The sequence below is a fragment of the Clupea harengus genome, chromosome 19, assembly GCF_900700415.2.
Source record: "Clupea harengus chromosome 19, Ch_v2.0.2, whole genome shotgun sequence".
Lineage (NCBI taxonomy): Eukaryota > Metazoa > Chordata > Actinopteri > Clupeiformes > Clupeidae > Clupea > Clupea harengus.
The window spans coordinates 12,736,693-12,764,030 of record NC_045170.1 but is presented as its reverse complement, the minus strand read 5'-3'; the positions used below and the strand labels follow the sequence as shown (position 1 = coordinate 12,764,030).

The following is a 27,338-nucleotide window of genomic DNA, read 5'->3' as shown; positions in this document are numbered from 1 at the left end:
TCATAAACTACCAAGATCTCTTTCAGTGACAGGAACTTCATTTTGTTAAACACCTTCTGTCTTCCCCTTTGGCTTGTGGCTGATCATGAAAACTTGTTCGAGTCGGGGAGAGGGCTATGAATAAGTCCATACATGTACTTAACTTAGATTACGAATGACAAGAAATTGGCTAACAAGGGGTAACATGAATGGACAGTATGTAGTAGCAGGATGCTCATTTCCCCCTACAGGTGAGAGGAAATACTGTATGTTTCCGGTCTCACTGCAATACAAGCCTTTAATAATCAGTGCTGATGAATTTGATTTGTGGTTCGTCCGTGTGCAGTTTGCCCTCAGAGCATGAAGTAACATGGTAATACCAAGTGTTCTACTAAGTGCTTACTCATCACTGTCATGGGGTGTCTTGTATGTCTGTTCTAAAGGTAGCACTGCCTTGATGCCTGTTGTCAGTGGGTTGTCTGTATCAAACTAAACACAACAATAGCTTGAACAGCCTGCGGTCTGAATCCATCGTGTGTGCTCTCTCACGACTATTATGATTTTTGTTCCATCATTGTAAAATATTTTCCAGCATTTTTCATTGAAATGACCTCACGAGGCGATTTGCAAAGATGCCGTCGCAAGCCAGTGGCCATCATCATTACCATCTTTCACACAAATACAAACAGAGACAAAACTGAGAAAAGAGAGATCCTTCTTTTTATTTCATATTTTGCTGCTGTTTCGCATGTAAGGAACAACACCTTATTCCACATCTTTACTTCTTTAAATAATGAAATTGGAGAGAAATCTCTTTTTCCTAGGACACAGAGAGATTGTAATTTTTTTTCTTTTCAACAGGGGTTGGGGAGGGGGAAGGGGTGGTGGGAGAGGCAGGTGGAAAGGAGGGAGGGCTTTTTTTTGCACGGTGTTCACAAACAGACAGACAGGGACAGACAGACAGACGGAGAGAGAAGCAGGCCGGAAGGGGTAGTGCAGGAGAGAAAGCAGGGGAGGGGAGAAAGGGAGTGAAAGCCAGGGAGGGGAGAGAGGGAGTGAGAGAGAAAAAGAGTGAGATTGGTCCCGGGTGGGCTTTGTCATGTTCAAAGGAAGAAAAAAATAAACAGGCAGCTCTCAAGCTCACTCCTGACAGAAATGTTAAAAATGAAGAGAGTAACCAATGGCTGTATTAAAAAACACTCATCAATCATCAATTAAAATACACCAACACTGCAGCCGGAGAAAAAAACAGACAAGAGAGAAAGAGAGAGGGAGCAGAGGAGGAAGTAAGGATAGGGATAGTAGCAGAAGGAGGAGATGCAGAGAGAGAGAGAGGGATAGGTGTCATCATTTTTTTTCACCCCTGTTCAAGGAGTGTGAGATTGGGACAGTTTTCATGGTGTCAGCAGTGAGATCTTTCTGCTTCTCAGATGGGTACGGGTAGCGAGGGAAGAGAATAGAAGGGAGGACAAAGGGAGTGAAAAAGAGAGAGGGATGAAAAGAGAGATAGAGAGATTCGTGGAGGGGGGGCCAGGAAGGTGTGGTGAAATGTGTGGTGGGCATCATCACCAAGATAGAATGAGACGGGGGTCTAGACAGAGCTGCCGTTGATAAGAGCAATAACAGTAACGCCGGCTTCACCGGAGTAGAGGCAGTGTAAAGTAGCCACAGTTGTCATTTGTAAGAGTATCACAGACGTAACAGTATTGGCAGATTAAGCTGTAGTCTTTGGGTAGAAAAAGAAGAAGAAGAAGAACGGAGGGTGGAGGGAGGGAGGTGGAACGGGCGGCAACCCGTCTCCCCACCTCTCCTCCTCCATCGCTGGTCCTCTCGTTCTCTTGGCAGGTTTTCTCTGGAGGCAGGAAGAAGAAAAAGCAAGACCACGTGGAGTGGAGTTCCCTTGCATGACAGAGTGATGAAAGGGACAGGAGAGGGGAGGAAAAGACGGAGGGATTGAGAAAGGTGAGGAAAGATGAATGGATAAGAGGACGGAGGAAAGAAGGGAGGGGGGGGGGGGTGTGTGTGAAGAGTACAGAATGAGTGAAAATTTAATAGTATGTCTCCTTTTCAACCCAACCTGTAGAGGAATAGAGGGGAAAAAAAACATTTGTTAAAATTCAATGTCACTTGCTTACAAGTAGGTGTGTGTGTGTGTCAGAGTGAGTGGCTTGAGGAGGAAATAAGTTGTGTACATGTGGACAGCATTCTTTGCACTTAGTAAGTTCTGGGTTTCATAGAGACAAGGAATAATTGTATCGTGCTTGTAAATAGAGCATTTAAGATGTGTGTGTCTGTGCATACGAGTGTGTGTTAGTAAAACCAGTGCTGTACCTCCTGGGTGTCGACGCAAGATGAGTTTTCGGATCTCATCATAAACAAAGATGAGGAAACTGTAAGGGAATGCGCAGAACCACCAGCTAGGCCTGAAGGAGAAAGGAGAAAAGAAAGGAAAGTAAATATGTTATTGATGCATGTATGTATGATTTGTCAGAAAAATACAAAGCTTGCTAACAACCATTTACAGACACAGGCACTTCAAATGCACTTCCCATCCTTTGTCACTAGGGGGTACTAGTATGTCATACTGATTTATCTCAAATACTGTCAATGAATTGGAATTTGGGACTGGGTTCATCTTTCTTTTTCTCAAAATTCATTGATGATGCGCTTGACTGATTTAGCAATCCTAATGTCATGAATTAAGGTCATTCTAATGACAAACCATACATAGTGGTGCAGGTAACTTCTGCATAAATACATGAATGCTAGTTTCGGAACGGAACTCCATATACAGTAGCTGCTTTAACTCCAAACCACTACACAATACATTCATTCTTGATGAATGGAATTGTTTACCACAGAGGTACATTGTACAGATGACTGATGATGCTGGAATACAGTACATGACTGCTCTCATACATGACACATTATATGAAAAAGAGAGAAGCAATAGAGCAGGAAGAAACTCGCTTGAGGTTAAAGAAGGAACAATTGGACATTGAAATTGAGCTTGCTGTTTCAGATGCCAAATTAAAGGTGTATGAAGAATTTGAAGATGTATATATATGTATATGTAATGTGTCATGTATGAGAGCAGTCATGTACTGTATTCCAGCATCATCAGTCATCTGTATAATGTACCTCTGTGGTAAACAATTCCATTCATCAAGAATGAATGTATTGTGTAGCGGTTTGGCGTTAAAGCAGCTACTGTATATGGAGTTCCGTTCCGAAACTAGTAAGCTAACTACCTAAAAGTCATGCAAAAAACCTTGCAAACACCACCAACAGCCCAGCTGACACTGATAGAAGCTTGCCAACACACTAACTGGGGTCTTTTGGCAGTATAGCTGTCAATGTCATGCGTGTGAAAGCTTTTCTTTCATTTTTACAGGGTGTTCCGGCCCGTTACACATAACTACATAGGCCATATCCTGGATGGCTAGTGGGGAAGACACAGGTGTTTATCTGTCCTTCACATGACCATATGCTATCAAAATGAATTGGAGGATGGCACCAAAACTAGTTGCCTATAAAACCATACCTCAAAAAGTGTCAAATTGTTGCATAGTGTTACTTTAAAGGGTTGTTAGGGTGACTCACTTTAGTGGATACATCCTGAGGGCCACATCCATCCCAGGGCAGTAGGACAGGAATGCAGCCAGAGCTGTTTCCTCAAACAGGCCGAATATCAGAATCTTATTCCTGCACACAAGACAAGAGCACATAACAGGATAAGACACGAGAGCGTATTATGCCACAGACACATAATGTCAAATGTCTCAGGCTCCACACTGAGGTGAATGACAATCGAGCAGAAGAAGAAAAAAGAAAAGGAAAGAATCTGCACTGACCTCATGCCCTGCTGGAAGACGGAGTTCCTGCGGGTCTTGCAAACGATGACGTCGGCCCACTGCACCACCACAATGCTGACGAAGAAGGCAGTGTGACAGGTGAACTCCACGATCTTCCTCTGCTCGTATGTCTGAGGGGAGTGAGATGAAGAGCACCAGATCACTCTCATTCTAAATCAAAGTATATATTTTTTTGGAGAGGACTCCTTTAAGAAGTGAAAACAAAGTTTGTGTAACTATAAATAATGTAATTCAAATTGTATTAGGTTGTATTAAACAATTCATCGATTATTTATATAATGTCAAATAAATAAACAATAGACAATGAAATATGGTAGGATGCTTCTCACTGAGGTGGGCCCTTGGCTGCATAGTATATAGAGTATATAGTATAAAAAGGCACTTTCCAATGACATGACAATATATACTGTCTACTGTAACTCTCTCCACCCCTGGAGAGCACTGCTTCAGAATACCTTGCACAGTAATTGAATGGGATTCAGACAGATAAACTGTCTGTGCAAGAGGAACAGAAATCAGGGCTCTGTACTTACCCACTGCTGTCCGTAACTGTCCTCCAGGTCATTGTTGCTGCGGTCATCCCAATAAAGTCGGATTCCCACCAGCCGACTGGGCAGGAAGCCATTTTCTGCCATGATCACAAAGTAGGCGAAGAAACCTCCCAAAGCCTGAATCATACCTGCAGAAAGAGAGAGAGGCGAGTGTATGATGTTACTTGTGCATATTAGCAAAAACAAAAAACAACTACGTAGCTGCAATTAACTAAATACTAAATACTGAGGCTGTGGCATTAATACAAATAGAGATACAAATACAAAGAGTGTTTGTGGTGGTGGGGCTTTTCTGGCTGGGTTGATATGTTTAGAAGTGAACATGATGTGGGAGAGTGGGAGTATGCAAGAGTGCACGTGTATAGCTGCAGTCCTGTGCATGCATCTTGCATTGGGAGTATACAAGAGTGCACGTGTATAGCTGCAGTCCTGTGCATGCATCTTGCATTGGGAGTATGCAAGAGTGCACGTGTATAGCTGCAGTCCTGTGCATGCATCTTGCATTGGGAGTATGCAAGAGTGCATGTGTATAGCTGCAGTCCTGTGCATGCATCTTGCATTGGGAGGATGCAAGAGTGCACGTGTATAGCTGCAGTCCTGTGCATGCATCTTGCATTGGGAGTATGCAAGAGTGCACGTGTATAGCTGCAGTCCTGTGCATGCATCTTGCATTGTGCACACAGGTCTGCAGTTGTGCTCCACTCACCGATCTGACCGTAGGCGATGCTGATCAGCCTCTCGTTGACCAGCTTGTCCCTTGCAGGGTTCCTGGGTTGGCGCTTCATGATGTCGCTCTCGGCTATCTCATAGGCCAAGGAGATGGCTGGCACCTGGGAGAGGTGTGTTTTTTATTATTTTTTATTTTCACTTGCTACCTTAGATTAGAATTTCTTAGCATATTCACACACACACATTTCCTTTTTCGATGTTGATGACTAGATTCCAGCCCTGAGGAAGCGGGCTGTGTCTCTGAATATTTTTCTGAGATGGTATCTATACAATGCCCCAAAATGTTTTCCCACTATTTCTCTCCCTGTATCTATATCTAAAGATATTCTGATGAAATACAACAGTTCATACTACATTCCTATCTCCTTCAGGGTTCTGTCAGTCCCAAAGGTCACAGAGAGGCCAAGGATGAGCCAGAAACTACACCATGGATCGTAATTTTAAATCAATGGATGTTGTTTAAATTCTCAGTATTCCATATCATGTGCAAAATCAAGTTGTCTGGCTATTGAGCACTGAGCAGCCATTTTTTTTATTTGAGAAAAGATGTCCCTGTATGCGTGCATCTGTGCATCTGTGTGTTTACGTTAACATGTCTTACCATGTCAGTCCCCAGGTCAATACAGAGGATGGTGATGGTGCCCAGGGGCAGTGGGATGTTGACGATGATGAAGAAGAGGAAAGGGGTGATCTCTGGGATGTTACTGGTCAAGGTGTAGGCGATGGACTTCTTCAGGTTATCAAAGATCAGACGGCCTGAGAGAAACACACGGAAGTGCTGTGTTTTAGGTCACTGGTCTTGCATGTCAGAACAGTGTGTGTGTATGTGTGTGTGTGTGTGTATGTGTGTGTGTGTGTGTGTGTGTGTGTGTCTGTGTGTGTGTGGCATTCTTTCCTGTCTCTTCTAACAGTTTTTGTTCTTTTCTATTGGGCTCACAATCAGCTGGGAGAGACCCTTTTTCTCCCTTTCATTTATTTATTTACTAATCTCTCTCTCTCTCTCTCTCTCTCTCTCTCTCTCTGTCTCACACATACCCTGACACTTCCCCCTCCCTCAGATGTCTGATTCTAAAAAGTCACTCAGAACATTTTCTGTGCCATTTTCCTCTTCCTCTACTTTTGTCCTTCATATTATTCTCTTTTCATCATCTCTTCATTCTTTCATCTCATCTCATCTCATCTCATCTCTCTCTTGTTCTTCTGTTCTTCTGTTCTTCTTGCTCTGGATCTAATCACACCTTCCCTTTTGCTCTATTTTTCATTACCCCCCTTCTCTCTTTGCGTGTCTCTCTCTTACTCCCTCCCTCTCCCTCTCCCTCTCTCTCCCTCTCCCTCTCTCTTTCTCACCCTCCTCCACTCCAGTGACGATAGAGGCGAAGTTGTCATCTAGCAGGATCATGTCGGCAGCCTGTTTGGACACGTCTGAGCCGGAGATCCCCATGGCAACGCCGATGTCAGCCTTCTTCAGGGCGGGGGAGTCGTTCACACCATCACCAGTCACAGCTACGATGGCACCCTGAGAGAGATAGAGAGACAGAAAGAGAGAGAATGGATACTTAAGAGTTGGATATTCAGCATTAATAGCAAAATATCAACTCAAACTATTGTTGTAGGAAGACAGTATTGAATGCATCACAGAAAGAGACAATGGAGAAATTGAATAGGAACAGCAAATGACATGCAGAAAGAGACTAAGTGATAGAAAGTGTGCATAGAGAGATAGAGAAAGCAAAAGAGGGCTATATAAAAATGACAGACAGAAAGAGAGTAACTCAGAGAGAGAGAGAGAGAGAGAGAGAGAGAGAGAGAGAGAGAGAGAGAGAGAGATGTAGTGAGCCTGTACCAGTCTCTGGCAGCCCTCCACAATGATGAGTTTCTGCTGGGGGGAGGTCCTGGCGAACACAATCTCTGTGTGGTTCTTCAGCAAGTCGTCCATCTGGTCCTGGCTCAGGTCCTTCAGGTCGGAGCCATGGATCACGCATGCTTTGGCATCCCTGGGACACACAGACGTGTGCACAGAAGGTGTGGTAAATGCATTTTGCACATTTTACCACGTCCATCACATTATGATGTGGGACAAACAAAATGTGTCATCACATTACATTTTTCTTCAAAAGTGTGTGTGTACTAGTTGAACTATCAAATGTACTGTATGTGTAAGTGAGTGACTGTTTGTGTGTGTGCAGAAGTGAGTATGTTTCAAAGTGTGAGTATCCGAAAGGCTACCTGGGGTTGACCTGACTGACTGGGATGTTGAGGCGGGCGGCGATATCCTCCACCGTCTCGTTGCCCTCGGAGATGATGCCCACACCCTTGGCGATGGCCTTGGCTGTGATGGGGTGGTCTCCCGTCACCATGATGACCTTGATGCCAGCTGAGCGGCACTTGCCGACAGCGTCAGGCACAGCGGCACGGGGCGGGTCGATCATGGACATCAAGCCGAGGAAGCAGAGGTTCTCTGTGGGGAAGTTCACGTCGTCGCAGTCAAAGGCAAAGCCCTTGGGGAACTGATCCTCGGGAAGCAGCGCGTGGCAGAAACCTGCGAGAATGAGAGAGACACCGGGGGCAGAGGTCAGGTCAAAGGGCTAATATGGGTATTGATTATATTGACAAACTTGTTAGCCAGCCAGGTTTTTCTCCTTTCCTGCTCTTTTCACTGGTTGGATAGTAGCCTACAGCATTAGGACTCCTCAGACAAGTTCAACAAATTCAAGATGGACCAGAGACTTATTTTATCAGTCAATCTGTGTGTAAGGCGGTAGATGGTACATTTTGCAGCCCAACACACAATGAAGACACTGAATAAAAAACACTTTTAATATATTTTCTAGCACAGCTCGAAAGTTTAACCTAATGTTGACAGGACAACGTTGAAGTGAAGAGATTGGTTATCCCTTCAGAGGCCTGTTATCCCTTCCTATGACCTTGTATGTTCCCATTACCTCATTTATATTGTCTTACCACAATAGTTGATCTTTTTTACTTGTGAATCCTATTTAAATGAATTCTATCTCTCCTTCTCTTGTTCAAGTTACTGTGTTCTCCTGTTCTATCGTGTGTCCTTGATTCATTCAGTTGGACCCTTGACCCTTTCTCTCTACGGAGCTCTCTCGCCTCTGGGCAACATTTTGGTCTTCTGAAATACCACTGATTTAAATATCAGAATTCAACCTTCTCTCTCTCTCTCTCTCTCTCTCTCTCTCTCTCTCTTCATCCTCCTCCTCTTTTACATCGCCTTTCTATGGAGTTTAAATGACAACTTGCCTTTCTAAAAATCACAAAGTAAGAGCATTCCCTTTTCTGTTCTTCTACATCTCTCATCCTCAGTCCTTTAATCCCTATTTTCCGCAATCCCTCCTTTCATCCCACGTTTCAAATCCCCCTTTTATCTCTCTTTCACAGTCTCTCTCTCTCTCTTAATCCGAGAGAACCATATAGGCATAATTATGCATTTAGCAGAATGGAGACCTTTATTTCTTAATCCCCTCCTATCCATCCTCTCTCTCTCTCTCTTTCTTTCTCTCTCACCCAGCTCTCTCTCTCTCACCCAGCACTCTCTCTCTTTTTTTCTCTCTCTCTCTCTCTCTCTCTCTCTCTCACCCAGCACTCTCTCTCCCAGTCCTCCGAGCTCCAGGTAGGCGTTCTGGAAGGCCTCCTTCAACTCCTCATCCATGGGCTGCTCTTTGCCCTGGACCATGATGGTGGTGCTGCGGTCCAGGATCCTCTCGGGGGCACCCTTCATCACCAGCAGGTAGCGATTATCGTTCTCATCCTCAGTCTCGTGCACAGACAGCTGGAGAAAACACACACAAACAGAGAGAAGACATACGGGTGTTATAAATCACAAACATTAGGGAGGTTTCATATAGATATAATTGCTGCGGCAGTAACAGATATAGTTGTGCTACCATTAAGGCATGATTCCTATGTCATAACTACATTATCTCAAAAATGATGGCATCCGCTAATCAGCGGTCAAACAGATCTTTTTCACAAGATTACAAGATTTCTATGATTAAAGGATCTAATGATTGCCAAGATGGTGGCCTAGGATCATCATGTTCTGCCTAAGCAAACACTAATGATTTTCCACAGGGAGGCTTACAAGCCTTCACCATCTTTTGCTCACCTGGTACTTGTTGGTGGAGTTGAAGGGGATCTCGGCCACCTTCTTGTTCTTTTCCCTCATGGCCTTGACCCCGCCGCAGGAGAGCTCGATGCACTTGAGCAGGGCCGACTCGGACGCGTCTCCTGCCACGTCGCGCTTCAGGATGGGCAGAGACTCCTGGTTGGCCTTGAAGGAGGCGCGGTTGCACAGCGCCGCCACGCGTGCCAGGGCCACCCATGTCTCGGAGCTCTTGTCGAAGGAGGCGCCTGAAGAGGGACAGGGAGAGCAGAGGGGAGGTCGATCCACATGACGTAAACCTTTAGGGCTATCGAATAACCATCACATTTACATTTACATTTAGTCATTTAGCAGACACTTTTGTCCAAAGCGACGTACAAGGGAGAGAACAGTCAAGCTAAGAGCAATAAAAACCTGGTGTAACAATAAATACTACTTTACATAAGAAATAGAAAACGACAGTGCAGGAATAAAACGTAAGTGCAGGAATGTAACTGCTGTAAGTGCAAGTTAAGCACTAGTCAAGGTGCCAGTTAGGAAGGGAGGTGCTCTCTGAAGATTCCCCCATCATCCCCTTAACTCTACACACTGGGACTCTTTACCATTAACAAAACAAGTGTTATCTTAGATGGGTCCATGTTAGGTGCTCTTTAAAAATTCTTCCCAGAACGTTTGAAGGTGCTATCTAGAAACACTCTGCATGTAGGTAAACCTTTAACAATACATTTATCACAGGCCTCACAAAAAATGAATCTGCTGTCTAGCGACTAAATTTGAAATTGAAATAGAAAACCATGCCCAGCTGGTATTCAAGTCAGTGACAAATAGAATGAGACCAGATAGAGCTGATTATTTTTGAATGAGAAGAAGAAACCACTCCATCTAGTGGCCAGTCGTGTATATACATCAAATTCCACATGATCAGGCTCTGGGTCAGTTTGTCACTGACTGAATATCAACTTCTCTGTCACCTCCACCTAGAGAGGTTTTATCTCAGACGTAATTACAGTTAAGTCATATGAATCATGATAAAAGCTTATAGTTAATAACTGAACACATAGTAAAAAAAAATCCCCATTAGATGACAAGAATAACTGTGATTCATCAGGGGTTTGTAAGTTACTGAGGACCATAAAGGTTTAGTATTAATTCAATATCAACTGCATGTGACAGTGAATGCATTCTCAGTTTCATTTTAGAATCACCATATAGTGTGACAAAGATATGAATCATAACCTCATAGCAATCAAAGCTTCAAAAGTTTGTTGCATTTTTTTGCCAACTTTCAGTCTTGAAAGCATAACAATCACTTCTTATTCAGCTCTGGTTTTTGTCCCCTTGTATGGCACTAAGATTGGAGAAGTCTTGCAAGCCTTTGCAATGCATGCAAATGCATTTTATGAGAAAGCTACAAACAGCCAAAAAACTAGAACTCTCAATTTTACAGGCGGTGAAGTGAACTCACACTTCATTTTAAATTATCCTGTCTATTCATGTCATTTCAAGGGAGTTCAGAAGTTCTGAAAAGCGCATTAACGTCAGCATCACAAGTATGGTAAGCCTGCTAATTAGCGGACTTTAGTTAATCTGCTAATTAGGGGTACTTTTCACTGACATTTTCCCTTTTCAAAGTGAAAAAAGCTCGTGACAGCATTTCAATCGGAAAGGTGCCCTAAGTGTGATTCCAGTGTGAATGGGTTGAATTGATCCCTGGCTAACACCCCGGGTCAGGATCAGGGTATGGATCAGTTCCTTACCGGACTGGTCCTCAGTGGTGTCAGCCTCATGGATCTGGTTGTCAAACCACATGTGGGCCACGGTCATGCGGTTCTGGGTCAGGGTGCCGGTCTTATCGGAGCAGATAGTGGAAGTGGATCCCAGGGTCTCCACGGCTTCCAGGTTCTTCACCAGGCAGTTCTTCTTGGCCATACGCTTGGCAGTCAGGGTCAGACACACCTGAGAGAAGAAGGGAGAGAAAGAAAGAAAGAAAGAAAGAAAGAAAGAGGGGGGGGAAAGGAATGATAGAAAGGAGAGAGGGAGAGGGGACACAGCAGCAGACAGAGAAATACAGTGAAAGGAAAACAGAGGGAGATGAGAGCCAAAGAGAGAGAGAGAAGAAACAGGAGAGGAAAAAGAGAAGAAAAACAAGAGAAGCGAGCAAGGAAGATCCAGAGGAGAGAGAAAAACAGAAGGCCAGTCAGAAATTGATCCCATCAGAGTGTGGTCAAAGGGTTGCTGTGCTGTGCAGTGCAGTGCAAAGAGTCAGTGTAAAGCAAATCTAGTCAAACATAGCAGATTTCAATATAAAGTATAGTGGAGTATGGACTACAATAAAGTACAGTGCAGCCAACAGAAGCGAGGCAGAGTGCAGAACAGCTAAGCAAAGCCCAGTGCACAAAAACAGCCTGAAGAAAGCAAGACCAGCCCAGCCAAGCAGAAGCCACAAGAAGCCATACACAGCGTTTCATCTCAAAGACTCTCGCATACTGTCAGCTGGTGGGAAAAAATGCCGACAGGCAACTAGCAAGGTACCGTGTTTTAAAGATTAATTTACACGCTTTTTGTCAGTGTTCACACTGCTCTACGATTTCAATAGTGAGAGTCTGAAAAAGAGCACACAGAGGGAGAGAAAAACACAAAACACAGAAACGGAGAGGGAGGGAAGAGAGAAAAAAGGGAGAAGAAGAGAAGAGAGAGAGCGACAGAGTCACGGACACAGTCACAGAGCTACAAGGTACACAGAGTCAGAGAAGTAAAGTTTTAAATAAGAGAACACAGAACAGTCACTGATACACCATCAGAGATGCAAGTCTACCACAACAACAACAACAACAACAATCACAACAACAACGGCGATCAGGAGAGACGAGTGAACACAGACATGAGTGTTATAGACAAAAGGGAGTCATAGGCGTGAGAAGTCACGGATGGGACTCCAAATGACTAGATGGTTGCTGGAGAGAGGAAGGTGTCCTTACTTCGCAATGCACATTGAATTACACACAAATCAGATAGTCAAATAACGAATGAATGAATCAAGAAGTCATCTTGAGATACACAGAACCACAGACACACACACACACACACACACACACACACAGTCATAGGTTTGAAACTGGGTTGGAATCTATTGTGGTTTCAGGTTTTTGATCAACCAAGCACAAAAGCAGATACAAGTATTAAGCTATTTTAAGACTGTGGTCAGTGGACCATGGGGCTCTAGCCCAATTCCAGATTCCAGATGTCTGTTAGACTGAAGTTGTGTGTCTTATAAGTACAGCACTCACTGCAAATAGATCTTTTCATCATCTATTCATAATAGCACTGGTAACACAGAGAGAGTAACAAACATGAAAAACATTGTTGTAGTTGAATCGGTGACTACTTTTATTGGGTGGAACCAGGTGTACTTGGTTGCAATGACACCTACAGAAACACCAACCCTTAGCAGATAACACTACCCACTCGTGGCCTAATGGAGTCATACTGATATAAACAGACACATGGAATCATGGGAGTCAGGAGGAAAGCCTCAAGTAATACCAACAGACAGAGTAAAAAAGACACACTTCCAAAACTCTCTCACTCTCTATAACCCACTCTCTTATCCCTCGCACGCGCTCACACACACACACACACACACCAAGTCTGCCTTAGGCTTTGAGCAACACACTCACAGTGACGGTGGCCAGCAGCCCCTCAGGCACGTTGGCCACGATGATGCCGATGAGGAAGATGACGGCCTCCAGCCAGGAGTAGCCCAGGACGATGGACAGGATGAAGAAGGAGATGCCCAGGAAGACGGCCACGCCGGTGATGATGTGGATGAAGTGCTCAATCTCCTTGGCGATGGGGGTTTTGCCGGTGTCCAGGCCCGAGGCCAGGGTAGCGATGCGGCCCATGGTGGTGCGGTCACCGGTGCTGATCACAATACCACGAGCGGTACCTAAGAGAGAGAGATGTTATTATTTATAACAAACTTGTGTTACCATCATATCTCATGTTTGAAAGAGTATGTAATAAAAAGGACTGTTTCTCATATTCATACTCTCTGCAAAAATTGACTTTTGTAATGATAGGTGTAAATAAGATCGCCATGCATGTCTTCATATTGCAGCGCCCTTGACTTCCTATTTGATACATATCTAGCCAAAATGAATAACGAACTACTTTTACAACAATATTGGTTTATTGATTACCTGATTGGATAAAAAAAGGGCCATATAAATCCCTCAAAATTATAAATATTAAATTTGCAGCTGTATAAATGTTACAGCTATGGAATAACTGCATGACATTTGCACTAACCTGTGCCTACCAGCAGAGGGCAGTAGAGGCACAGCTGTGAAGGCCAGACTCAGACAGCTCTGAGGCACATCTGACTGACTGGCCACAGCGGGACAAGCATATGCTGACCACTGACATTGCTGACCACAACTTAACATCGCTGACACACGAGCACTCCCACGGCAAAACACCCTGACACTCAACAGAGGGACTTCCCAGGAGAGAGACAGAGGGAGTGAGAGAGCGAGGGAAGCAGAGTTGATAAAATAAGTGGGAGGAAAAGGGGATGGAAGAAACAAGAAGGCAGGAAATGACAATAAAGAAGCCAGGAGATAAGACTGTAACCTTTGCTATCTCAAGGAGTTATGGTCGAAAAGGGAGGAGGAGGTGATTGTTGATATAACTTTGTTATAATAGGATACATGGAAATGCAGGCCGTGTGCATAGGCAACGGAAAAGTGCACACTAAATTGAGGAGTCAGAAAGGCTGTTGCCATGGCAGCACTTTCTGATCAGCTGGCTTAGTGAGAGAGAACTAAAGAGGCAGAGACGCAAGATAGAGGCGAGCCAAGATGGAGGTATGACAGTAGGAGCCAGAGGAAAGAGAATAGAGAAAGCAAAAAAATGAGGGTGAAAGAATGGCCGTGTCATGCCGTGGGTATGGCAACCATACCTTCAACGCAGTTGGTGGAGAAGAAGGCGATGTTGCGGGTCTCCAGAGGGTTGTCATTGGTACATTCAGGTGACCTATTCTGGGGCTCTGATTCACCAGTAAGAGATGAGTTGTCAACCTATAAGGTGAAAACAGTGATGTTTCAGGGCTAGTAATGGTAGTTATGACAGCCGAGTATGGATAGATTACCCTACAGTAACGTCAGTCTATGCTTTAGTCATGTGTAAGAGTGGACTTGTTTATTTGTGTTTGGTTACAGCTTATATGAATGTGTGTGCATTTATGAGTGCATATCATATTTTCTTCAAATTTGGGTTATTGGTTGTGTTCTGGTCATCTAGCAGGTACTGCTATTTGTAGAGTGAAGTTACATGTGTGAGCACACTTTGCAGCCATGAGCAGATGCATATAAATTGTTTATTTGTGTATATCATATTTTATGGGTTAGGGTTAGTTGTGTACTGGCTTTAGAGTATGTACTACGTGTGTGTGTGTGTGTGTGTGTGTGTGTGTGTGTATGTGTGTATGTGTACCTTGCAACCATGAGCAGAGACGACGCGCAGGTCAGCGGGGATCCTGTCTCCCCCCTTCACCTCCACCAGGTCTCCAGCCACCACCTCCTCTGCGTTGATCTGCAGCTTCTCCCCCTCACGGATCACCAGGGCTTGCTGTGGGGCACAGGGCACAGTGGTTAGTACACACACACTCACACACACACACACACACACTTACATAAACACACACACTCTCTCTGGCTACTGACACTCCCCACCTCCCCCACCTGATCTGACCTCTGACCCAGATCATATTCTTCAGAGTTGCTATGGACACTGTCAGGTGGCCCTACAAAAGGTTATGGTATAATTTGTCTATCTTTTCAAGGTTACAAGCAAATGGTCTTTTTTAAGGTGAGGTTGCAAGATGGTTAAGGGGTTTGGGGGTCATGGAGAGGGCGTGGTACCTGGGGCACCATGTTCTTGAAGGACTCCATGATCTTTGAGCTCTTGGCCTCCTGGAAGTAGGAGAAGCAGCCGGTGATGATGACGACAGCCGAGAGCACGATACCCAAATACAACTGTGGAGGGAGATGGGGGAGAGACAATACTGTCAAATGACTGCACTGTGCCACAAAACAAACTGTGTATATGCATGTGTTTGTGTGAATCTAATATCACAATATCTTCAATATCACATTCATGGCTAATATAACCTGTCATCAAAATAATCATAGCATCACATTCTCATTGCTTTTGTGCAGTGTATGTCCGTGTGTGAATCAACATGCTTTTGTCTCATCTTCTATATGACAGTATATTCCGCAAATGACCCCTTGACATCCCATAACTATTACTTCACAATGTAGTTGGATGCTGCATGTGTGTGTGTGTCTTTGTTCCCTTACATTGTCCCCTGCGGGCTCATCCTCAGTGGCAGCCTGGATGGCGTAGGCCAGGAAGCAGAGGATGGCTCCGATCCACAGCAGGACGGAGAAGCCGCCGAACAGCTGCCGGCAGAACTTCACCCACTCCGGGGTGGTGGGTGGAGGGGTCAGGGCATTGGGTCCGTCGCGGATCAGGAACTCAGCAGCCTTGGCGTTAGTCAGACCCTGTATGTGTGAGAGGGTGGAAAAGAGAGAGAGAGAGAGAGAGAGAGAGAGAGAGAGAGAAAGAGAGAGAGAGAGCGAGAGAGAGAGATTGAGTGACGTGACAGAAGGTGTAGGTATGAAAGAGACCAATGACATGCTCAGGGGTGCAAATGCATGCAGGCCAACTCAACATTTACTAGGTGATTCTGACAACACTCCAAGCTCTTACCTGCACGATGTCAGTGTTGTGTTTCTGGCAAACTTCCTCTATAGACATCTTATGTTCCGTCTGAGAGAGAGAGCGAGACAAAGAGAGAGAGGCGTGAAGGGAGAGGGTGAGTGTGTTTTTAGGTCGAGGGAAATGCTTTAAAATACTGTTTGTTTAGTTCCACTCAACCATGACTCAGATCCTAATTAGTAAACAGAGATCCAGGAAACATTTGGGTACACATCTGGTGGAAAGCATGTCTATGTGTAAGTGTGTGATTGTGAATGTGTGACTGTGTGTGTGTGTGTGTGTGTGTGTGTGTGTGTGTGTGTGTATGTGTGTGTGAGAGAGAGAGAGAGAGAAAGAGTCTCACCAGCGGCACTTCCTTCTTCAGTTCCTCTAAGTCCGCTCCCTTTGCCTTGGGCTTCTCCTTGACATCCTTGTTTTCCTGTGTGGTAGCCACGCGGTAGCTGTCTGACCGTCCGTACTGCAAACACAGACAAAACACACACATTTAAGTATTCTGCAGACTTACGATACAATATACAATGCCCTGAAGGACTACATGGAACACGCTTCATTCGACTTCTCCTTTGTGTACACTGTGCAGATACATAGAAACCAAACCATTGCTTAATAATCCTTAAATTCAAACAACAGCTGAAAAATACTGTTATTTGTTGGTGATTTTGAAAACAAAACCAGTAGTTTATAAAGACTATGATTCATTGGTGATAAATGTGTTAAGTTGGCCTAAACACTATACCATCGTAAGGCTCTGGCCAGGCTGAGATGTACTGCTCCTGAGGTAATACAACCAAGAAGTGGAGGAGCTCAACAGTTATGAACTGCATTTAAAAAAAGAAAAAATGGCCGCTGTCATTGGCCACGGGTTTTGTGCTTCTAATTTACATCTTTCATATCATTCTGCAAGTAGTCCAATCATTTAACGTAACGGAAAGTCATTGTAACTTGAAGTCAGTAAGTAATGGGTTTCTTCGTAACACCTGAACCTTTAAAGTTTTATTTGCATGAGGAAAAAAATGTCTTAGTGGAAATCATGAAACGGCAACAAAATCAATAAAAAGAGGTGTTTTTGGAGGAACGTTTTGGTGAGTAACCGTATAATAAGCGGGATTATGTATAGTCCGGCAGTCATTATCGTAAAATAAATCCCTTCAGGACAAAAACAAGACATCCCGCCGGGATTTATTTTTCGATAATGACCTCCGGACTATACATTATCCCTTACTTAGCTCTTCTGCTTACAAGACAATCACTGGTTGAACATTTCAGAGAGTAACTGGGGATTTAATTAACCTGGATAAGATTGTAGTGCAGGAGAATACAAGAGGAAATTTGGCAAAAACATGTTTTATAACAATGTTATGTCATTTACGTGCTTCACTCATATGCAAGGTGCTTAAAAACTGATTCTACCAAATGACCAGGTCAAGAACCAGTTAGCGGCAGGGATTCACCAAATGCACAACAGCAGATCACAGACACATCAAGCATGCACCTCCTAAAATGGCCTTTTTGGCAAACTCCATGTTCCCAGATAGGGTTATAGTATTCAGGGCATAAGAAAGTGTTTTAAAAGTTAATGTATTGGCCTGCGCGATCTGAAGAATTTCTGACATTTTCAACAAAGGAAGGAAATACTTCCAAATAATTCAGTCATTTATGACACAACCACAACTTTAAGGCAACATAAGGAAAGGAAATAAAATATAATTCATTACATGCAAAGAAACTTCACTGCAGAGGAAATGTCAACGTTTGTCTGTTTCGCCTACAACTAAGACCCATGTGGCTAGCTGATATGAATACTAAAGCTTTCAGCACAAATAACAATACAGCAATCGCAGAACAATGCACCTCTAGTTGACACCATTTTAAAACACTGAGAGCTGCAGGTGAAACCCTTAATATGTGTTTGTTGGTGAACAGCAGGTTAGCAAAACCACAGAGCACTTTGGCAGGTGGACAGCGCACCAATTCAATCTCTACTACAGCAGGATAAACAACACATGCTGCCAGTGCAAAAAAAAATGTTAATTAGTTTTAAACAGGAACAGAACATACAATGGCATAAAGTAGTGCATTTGGATATGGTCAGAAGTGACAACTACTGTAACTACGGTAACATGAATAATAGATACTGATCGTGCATTTGCAAATATCCAAACAAAAATCCAGAATAGTGTTTCATTCTGATTTTTTGGAGAGTTCACCGACTGAGGTGAATGATTCGGCAATCATTGAATCGGTCTCTTGTCCATAGCTGTCACTATGTGACTCAAACATATTACACGTTACCAGTCACAGAGGAAAAACAATGATTTAACAATTAATTTCCATAAAACATCCTGCGATAAAACGCATGAGGGTTCAACACCTTTTATAATATTTGTGTTAAACAACTCACATATTGTTTGGAAACGTCCTTTATTAAGATAAGACCTGATAAGATAAGAATTTATAGATCTAATTTGTACAACCAAACACGTTGAGAGAAAGACACACACACCTCAGCATGTCCATGTCCTCTTATCTTTTAAAAAAAAAAATGAACAGATGAGTCCATCTGGTCACATTACCATAGTGATGTCTGCTTCAGGCCAGGAACAGTTGACCCTTGTGATTCATATAATGGGGGCCGATGCCGCTAGGCAGCAAAAAAGTGGGGAGGGTGTCTGCTAAACACTAAAATAAGTACACACATATGAACCCACTCATGTTTACACAACCTCTGTTTGTCTGTATTTCTCTCTCACACACACACATATGCGTGTGTATACAAACGTAGACACACACCAGAATTTAATAGAGAGTGACACATCCTGTGGCCAAAACATATTTCCACTGGAGCAGAAGGCCCTCTAAAAAGAACTGTGTGCCCTTCTAAGTATTCAGACTTTCTAGGACGCAACAATATGTGGTGGGGGTTGCCACAGAGGCAACAATACAATACTATCACGATATTTGGGCCACGATATGATATCATTGTAATTCTTTGCATTTTACATCACAGCAAGTATTGCAATTTGATTCTGCAATATATTGTGATTCATGTCTCCCATGTATTATGTTTTTGTTCTCGACTCCGACTTCCTTTACGATTTCTGTGACGCAAGAGAAGAACGAGGTCTTGCGCCATATTGTGGACTTCAGAAGCAATGTTATCAGAGTAGAAGTATCAAAAAAATGTAAATGTACATTATATTAAATATGATTATGTACAAATATATTAAATTATATTAAATAAATTAATATTGTGATACTTGGCACCGCTTTATGGTGCTGAAAAACATTGCAACACTACACTGTATCAATTTATTCTCCCTCTTCCAGTGAACATACTTCTGAACTCCAGTTTCTGTTTATACATGAAGAAAGACGTTGATTTCTTAGTTATATGAATCTGTCTGAGGTAAAAAAGGGCCATGATATTTTAGTCTTTCAGACATCTTCCCTCCATACCAGCGCTGACTAAGAATGAAGGAGACGTCTGACCTGCTGTTTTTTTTCATAGAACTTTCCAGAACTCTCTGACTGAAAATATCTCCCCTTGAACCGTGTCTGACCGACTGTTTCCTTAGTTGGCTTCAATACTTTATCTACCTGTGTGCATGAGCATCAATGGGATCTATATTTTCCTCAAGACCTTCAGATGTTTATGCTTATGTATGACTAGCTGATTGGGAACAGCACTGGGAGGCTGGGCATAAGCTTCTGGGAGAGAAGCCACTGACAAAAACAAAAAAGGGCTTGGGGGGATGATAATTAATACATAGCATGGCCTAAACAGAGAGGATGGCAGGAGCTGGGGATTTGGAGCAATCCCACAGAGCATATCTCTCTATCCCCCTGTAGTCTCTGCAGCGTCCACAGCCTCACCATCTAACCTCATGGGCTTTCAGCAACAGGGAAAATGTCACATCACAAATACCACACACACATAAATGAACACACATGCATACACACACAGATGTGCTGATGCACCACACACACACACACACTCTCTCTCACACACACACACACACACACACATCACAGTTACCCCATCTGCACTGTTTGACATTACCTGAAGCCCCTACTCACCTAGCATGTGTGTGTGTACGTGTCACTGAGTCGTGTGCATGCTTGTGTGTGAGTGAGTAGGAGGAGGAGGGGGTTAGAGTGGGGAGCTGAACTAGTTCAGTGTAAGTGGGGGAGGGTCGTCTTATTTGGTTTAACCTACATTAGATGTTGGCCATGACTGGCCTGTGGTATCTGATGGCTGCTGCTGGCACTCTGAGATTCTTCTGAATGAAGAGTGCGTTACAAATAAATGTAATTATTATTATTATTTATTATTATCGTTTATTATTACTACTGACTAGTAGTATGTGCCATCATATCAAAATCAAATCAAAATGATATCATATCAAGAATATATTACATCACACAGTATCCTGTTATGTGTGTATCATCGCAAAGGAACCTTGATATCTGTTTTTGTGAATATCACTTGCCCAAACTCTTGTCAATCTTTTTACTATGTATCTATTTATAAGATCTTGCAAGAATTGCTCATAAAAAAGCCAGTCAGGCAACCTGCCATTTTCTAGCCAAATCAAATAAGACAAAAACAAAATACGCTTACTACTTCCACGTGCATGTGACCATGTGTGTTTTTAGTGTGTGAGTGTGTGTGTGAGTGTGTGTGTGTGTGTGTGTGTGTGTGTGTGTGTGTGTGTGTGTGTCTGTGTGTCTGTGTGCTGGATCAGTAAGCCATCTGTTCTGAGTTCCCTGGTTTCCTCTGGGCGAGATATCAGGGGAGGATTAACACTGTTTACTACTGCCCAGGATTAACCCAGTGAACAATAGTAAATCTCACTCTCTCTCTGTTTCTCTGTTTTTCTATCTCACTATCTGTCTCCATTTGTTTATTCACTTGCTCATACCATGCTCATCAATCAGTCAACTGCAAATTCTCAAAACACCCCAAAACTAAATCAGGGGTCAACATATATAAATAAATAAATAGTTTAATGTACAAAAATATCAAATTCACATTAGATCATGAATTGGAAATGCAAACTAGGTCACGATAGCAGCAGCAGTCTCGTAGTAGATAGTAACAGCTTTCTCTGTTTTGGTTCATGGCGCTTCATCATTCTCGCTCTCTAGTACTAAGCATGTGCACAGATGCACAATCATTCATGTAGACTGCTGCTGTCTTGGGGCGTGCATGCCTCACGTACACCATGAACCATGTCTGATGTAGAGCCATAATGGCCGCCACTCTAGCTGCTGCAGGCCCTGGCAACTCAGATGTTCTACACTGGATCAGCTAACACAGCAGGCTAGCGACCATTGAATGTCTGCTCATAAGTGCTTCGCAGCTGTTTGTTTTCCACTAATAGGCCTTCAGCAACAAGACTACAGGTATCCACAAGTAGATTATGTGGCCCAGCATGCAGAGCATAGGGCTAGCAAAGACGGAGTGAGCAGATGTCTCCAAGACAGTCATATCTTTCCACCCCGATTTTATGGGGTCAATCTTTGGTCCAACTATGCTAGCCAGATGGATTAGTGTTCATATTTCCCTTCACCTGGAATGCAAATGCTACAGAAGGAAGATCAATTCTTAAAGTGGGAGGCTCCATGCCACCCTTATCCCCTCCCCCTGGATTGAAAATCATAGATGCAGTGTCTGCATCCCAAACTGAGCAAAGTCAAGTACCGTTCCTACAGATCCACAATACTGTCCCTAAATCTAATGTTGCGCTGCTTTACGAATACCCCCCATAGTAGGAATGAGTTATTTGCTCTGTCTGTACTTATCGACCACAGGGAATCTCTTTCAACCGGGCGAGAGAGGACACCTGCTGAGATCTGATAAGCAATCGCTGCAGCAGATCTTCATACGAAATGGCAGATCACTTTCAGAGCAGTTGAGCTCTGTCTTCTGGAAAGGCTCAAGTCTCGCCAGGATGTAAAGAATCTCCACACGGCACCAGACATCCGTGGAGTGGGCACCGCCCCAGACATGGGTATTACAGACCCATAGCAGACAGAGGCCGCTTTATCCAACACGACGTCCACTCATGTCCATCTGCTTTCTGCTCTCTTCGTTTCTTTATCCATCCCACCCCAGTGCGCTGCCTACAAGTGTGTGTGCGCATTTGTGTGTGTTTGTGTGTATCTGAATTCAGTGTGATACAGTGCAGCGGATTATGTCTAGGGTCCGTCTTTTTGTACGTGAGTGAGCTTGTCAGTAAATGCACAAGCAAACGCTAAAGATGAACCAAACATGTTATCAGTCTTGATGACTATTTTGGCTAGTAAATAGTCTAAAAAGACTTTTTTTTTAAAGACTATGATACAGCAAACTATCTTAATGCGTTTGAGAGAAATCAGTAATGGAACTAAATTGACAAAGCTCCTGACAAAAACAGCCTTGTAATATGAGGCCCAGTCGCATTCTAGAAACTCCTTGGGAGATCATTAATGTCGAACAGAGGGATGAATATTGACAACCTGCTCCGACTGATTGATAACCTCAGTCAGAGGGGGGCGTTAGTCATGCTGAAAGGAGAATAGTGTTTCAGGAGTGAACTCCTACTCAGCGTCAATCTGCTCTCACTCAGCCTGTGAGTAACAGCTCTCGATCATAAAAGCTGTGATGGTGGGCCAGCTGAAATCTGTGAGTGTGTGTGTTTAGCTCTGGTCCTGGCAAACTGTGTTGTGATTGCTTCACAGCAGCCATTTTGGAGATCCAGGAGAAGCATTTCTTAAAATGGCCGTCTTGCTGGTTTCAGAATTAAAACAACAATTTGGAGGAACCTGCTTGCTCTCAGCAATGGCTACCCTCTTGTGTGTCCAATAGATGGATTCTAAGGGCTTAAGTATACTTCTGCGAGGCATACAATGTATACTAGTGTTGCTGAGGGGGACACATCTCTCAATGCACAAGCTCACTTTATCACAGTGTTATAATACAATAATATCTCTATGCCCTGTGAATCTACAGCAAAGAATGTTATTTTGTATAGGTCTATAGATTTCTCTGCCCCTTCGTAAACGCTTCCTCCTGTATCTAAATAGCGATAACTACCTACCTTGGAATACCATTGCTGGTTATCCAATCAGCTATGATTTGCTGAAGCATGAACGAAATGAAACTCTCATTTTATCAGCGGGTCCCTAGTTTTATTTCCAGGGAGCAAACATACTAATGAAAATGTACCTCTGTACTGTGAGTTGCTTTGGATAGAAATGTCTGCTGAATGAAAGGATGTGGATTTTGTTTTCTCTTGACCCTGTGCTGGTGCTTTAAAACCTGCATGCACATGTGCAGTCAACGTGCACAAGTCTGCGCAGAAACAAAACTTTGGTGCTCGACAGTCTGCGCAGACCACCTTGGTGAAGAACGTCATACGCATCATGCACGGACCTCAACATAGCCATGTCTGCAGAAGTATACTTAAGACTTAAGGGATGTACCTCTGTCCTAGATTATGGTTTGATAGCTTGTTGTTTTATGGTTAATCCCCATGTATTCTCCTCTTCAACAGAAGTGTATGCTTTTCAGTTGTTTGGTTTCTGTCTAACATCACCTCTAGGTAGCCCCTGAAAGTCATTATTAATATATGAAAACTCACTAATATACATATTGTGGAATAGTGGAGCTTTGTGTTAAATATAACATTCTTCTTCAACTTTTATTTGTGGTCTTCCAGAACTGGTAAAGGGATGTGCTAAAAAAGCCATTGTCGTGGTTTACACATTATTGAACCTATGTTTTACCTATGGTGCAAGTTGATTTGAAAAAATATAGTAAATGCACTATATGCTTGAACATCTCACATTGTAAATTATTAACAAAGTGACTTTAATATTTTAGATTAAACCTTTCAATGTCACACACTGAAAGTATTGCTGTAATGTTTAAATGGACGATTGAGCATACGTATAATTGTATTACTGAGAGCCTTCATTGATCTCAGGCTGTCTGACATCATCCTGACATCATTACAACTGATGTTTATTGGATGACCCTCTGCCCAGATGCAAAATCATTATTGAATGTATTAGTGAAAACTACAAACAGTCTCCCTCTCACAGACACACTGTTCCATGAAAAACCAATCGCCAATCCTCCTCTGTGTATTATACAACCACATTTCATTCTCTCTCTCTCTCTCTATGTACAGCCGTGGTCCAAAACACCCAACCCAAACGCCACCTCCTCCAGGTTACATAATGTGCAGGTTCCAAATGCTATCAGGGGAATCCAGGGCACGGACCAGGAAGATCTGCCTGTGTAAAAGCGCCTAGGACTGAAAAACAGCGAGCAGAAGCAGGAAGTGATGCTGGTTAAGACAGAGATTGAGACTAAGATTAGGACTGGAGAAAGACAGTGAGCATGGAGGAGAAGAAGAGGATGAGAGGGGCGTCATGTCTGATAGGTCAACTGTACCAACCCCCCAACCTCAAATTATCCTCCATCACTGAGCCACTCAGCCTCCAATGCCCTGAGCTTGCAGCCCAAGGGCATCCCAGCTCAGAGAGCCCCTTGTAGCCCTCCCTCTATCTGCCTGTGCCATAAGACATAAACAAGCCTCCTCTGGATGCCATCGCACCTGAGAGTCCGCCAGAATCCCACAGCCCTGGGCCTTCTCAAGGTGACACGGAATAGAGGCTCCCTCCATACCTCCCTCCCACCCTCACTCACTCACTCGCTCCCTCTCTGTGTCTCTCTCCCTCCTCACTACTGCCTTCTCTCCTTCTCCGCTTTTACCTCCCTCCTCCTTCCTCATGTACATATACACCACAGAATCTCTCGCTCTTGCACTCTCTCCCTCCCCCTCTCTCCATGGCAGGTTCCAACGTCTGACCTTCATTTCAGTTGTGTGGTGTGCTGCAACCCAGTCGTTCACGCTATGGGTTGCCTCCTTGTATTTATTGATTGGTTGGGAAGGCCTTGGTTCCTTGTCAACTGCTGACTCCCCCCCTCCACTCACAAACATCAATCAACCCTTGTTCTTCTGGCCATTGCACAATGTCAGCGAATCACAGCCCTTGTTAGGGAGTTTCCACTGGCCCCGACAACCTCCTTTTTTGACACAGTAGCCCGAGTCATGCGTTTGGATTCCCCTCAGGCTCTGTAAGGGACATCTCCGTGGTGGATGGGGGGCTCCATGTTGAGTAGGCTCAGTTGGTTCGAATATTTGATGGAGAGGAATCGGTTTAAGGACACAGGCCGTTTTTAAACCAGCAGCAGTAGTCATCACATTGCTGGAGTTTGATATCTTTTGTAGAGGATTGGAACGTTCTGTCCTTCTGTCCACGCCAATCGATACGATTTTTACTAAAAACCACTCTACGGAACGATAGGAAAAAACCTATCTATCCAGGCAGCCGTGGCAGGAATAAATAGGATGGAGACAATTCACCTTCTGGTAAACGGATTTTGGGTCGGTACCCCAAGACGACAATACCGTTGTGCGTTTAGACGCGGTTGGCAGGCCCAATAATACCCAAACCTACCGATTATTTCGATTTCTACTGCGTACAAAGCCCCGTGGCCAAAGAAGATGATCGAACATTTCGAAGCCACAGATGTCCCGAATCCGTGAATGCACTTAGCTTGTGCACGCACCCTCTCATTGTTCTGTGCTATCTTCTATCCTGTCTAAACACAGACCTGAGAGACGTGTTTTGCTCCTGGGAACTATGAAATGCCAATTTAGTTTTAAAGACAAGCACACATTGCAGTAACACTGGAACGTTCGATAATAACACCAATGTGTGCGTAGTGATCAAATAACTCAAATCGACATTCAGTGCACCTTAAATACATATATACTGATACATAAACATGATCTTAAAATCGTGCGAGGTAAAGATATCTTTTTGGATAGGACTCATTTAGTGCTGCTACAAAAATAGGATGCCAGAGTGCAAGAATGCAAATAACGTCGAACCAAGTCAGTCTCTCAGTGACGGCTGACCTTTAATATGATTCGTGTCGAATTGATTTCTAAAATTTAACAACAGGTCCGTCTACCCTCATAACTGCATTATGACGCACCGGCTTGGATGCTCGGCTGGGAATGGACCACCGGTTTAAACGCGCGCAAGCACACACACACACAAACACACACAGATACAGACGTGCACACGAGCCCATGCACTCACTAACACAAACATCCACACATACATGCATACACACACGACGCCATTGGAGAGACGTCGCGCTGTTGCAGAGCGGTTGAACGTCGTTATTTTACAATCTTTCATAATGCCATTGATGAAAAAACTTAGAGCATCTCAAATGAATGGGAGATAAAGACTGCTGGCTAATACAATGACTGACACGAATGATACCCGTAGGAAGGATTTACTGCCTCGCGCTAAAAACAAATTGCAAATATTAGCTAATTTGCTTGCAGTGATCTTACTACATCAACTAGTCTGCTTTTGCAGTCCCACCCATACCATTTCCATTATCTCGCGACATCAAATTCCATAGTGTTTAAAGCGCTCAAATCATTTGTGGTTCGCATAATTCAGATTAGATTCAGGCTACTTCACACAATGACATGCATCAATCAATTTAACCTGATTTTATCAACATGGAAAGAGATAAATTGAGATAAGATTGAAATGAGACAATGATGTGCTTACCCCCATTGCGACGAAGTCAGTCGCGTCTCCTCAGCTGATCAAACGGGTTGTGACTGACTTCAAATAGAGCAGCTGCGGTGATGATAGGGGGAAGCGCTTGAGCTCGCGTCCGATTGGAGAAAAAATACCACTCCAATTGCAGTCGACTGGTTCAATTATAGAAAATAATGAATTTAAAACCGTCTAGGATATCATTAAGAGCTTGGGCGGACAATGGGCATTCTGATGAAACAATGGTTTATCACTTGCCACTTTTGAAGAGCTGCATGCGCTTTACAAGCCCATGAGCTGCTTTCTGATAAAGTGGTAAAATTGCACACCGCGTAGCAATGATGAGGCTGTCTCGGGCGGTGCTCTGGTCCAGGCGCAAATGATGCCGGTGAATGACAGAGCGGAGCCGCTTCTCGTCGACTTCATCCGCCAATGATGCGAGCTGCCGTAGCACTCCCCCTTCTTTGTCCTGTACGACTCCGCGCGTAAAAACAAAGCCCCGATAAAAACTGGGCAATGCGCCACTCAGGCCTTGACAAGTAAAAGTGGTTCAGGAATGAGCTGGATGCAATTAATTAGATTAATTACCCCTTCCTTGGTGAGTGCTGATCTGAGTGTGTCTAGCATGAGTTGAGAACCTATTTGTTACAA

At 43.7% G+C, this 27,338-nt stretch overlaps 1 protein-coding gene across 1 annotated transcript; it reads right to left on the bottom strand.

Annotated features, from left to right (window-relative positions):
* Positions 1-677: 677 nt before the first annotated feature.
* On the bottom strand, positions 678-27,097 carry atp1a3a (ATPase Na+/K+ transporting subunit alpha 3a). Its single transcript, XM_012818286.2, has 21 exons — positions 26,697-27,097; positions 16,387-16,500; positions 16,035-16,094; positions 15,623-15,826; positions 15,182-15,295; positions 14,754-14,888; positions 14,221-14,338; positions 12,938-13,206; positions 11,018-11,216; positions 9,264-9,508; positions 8,735-8,927; positions 7,361-7,673; positions 6,978-7,128; positions 6,482-6,650; positions 5,736-5,890; positions 5,112-5,235; positions 4,388-4,533; positions 3,834-3,964; positions 3,583-3,684; positions 2,311-2,402; positions 678-2,056 (listed from the first exon to the last, which is right to left on the bottom strand). The coding sequence occupies exons 1-21, from the start codon at positions 26,700-26,702 to the stop codon at positions 2,028-2,030; spliced, it is 3,069 nt and encodes a 1,022-aa protein (XP_012673740.2). The 5' UTR covers positions 26,703-27,097; the 3' UTR covers positions 678-2,027.
* Between the last annotated feature and the right edge of the window lie 241 nt (positions 27,098-27,338).

What these genes read in the sequence shown, in the direction of transcription:
- atp1a3a (XM_012818286.2), bottom strand. An exon ending in ATGAGCCCGCAGGGGACAAT is followed by an intron (nt 15,296 to 15,622) that starts GTAAGGGAACAA and finishes CTCCCTCCACAG; the next exon opens with TTGTATTTGGGTATCGTGCT. An exon ending in TTGACCTGGGGACTGACATG is followed by an intron (nt 5,236 to 5,735) that starts GTAAGACATGTT and finishes CACCTCTCCCAG; the next exon opens with GTGCCAGCCATCTCCTTGGC.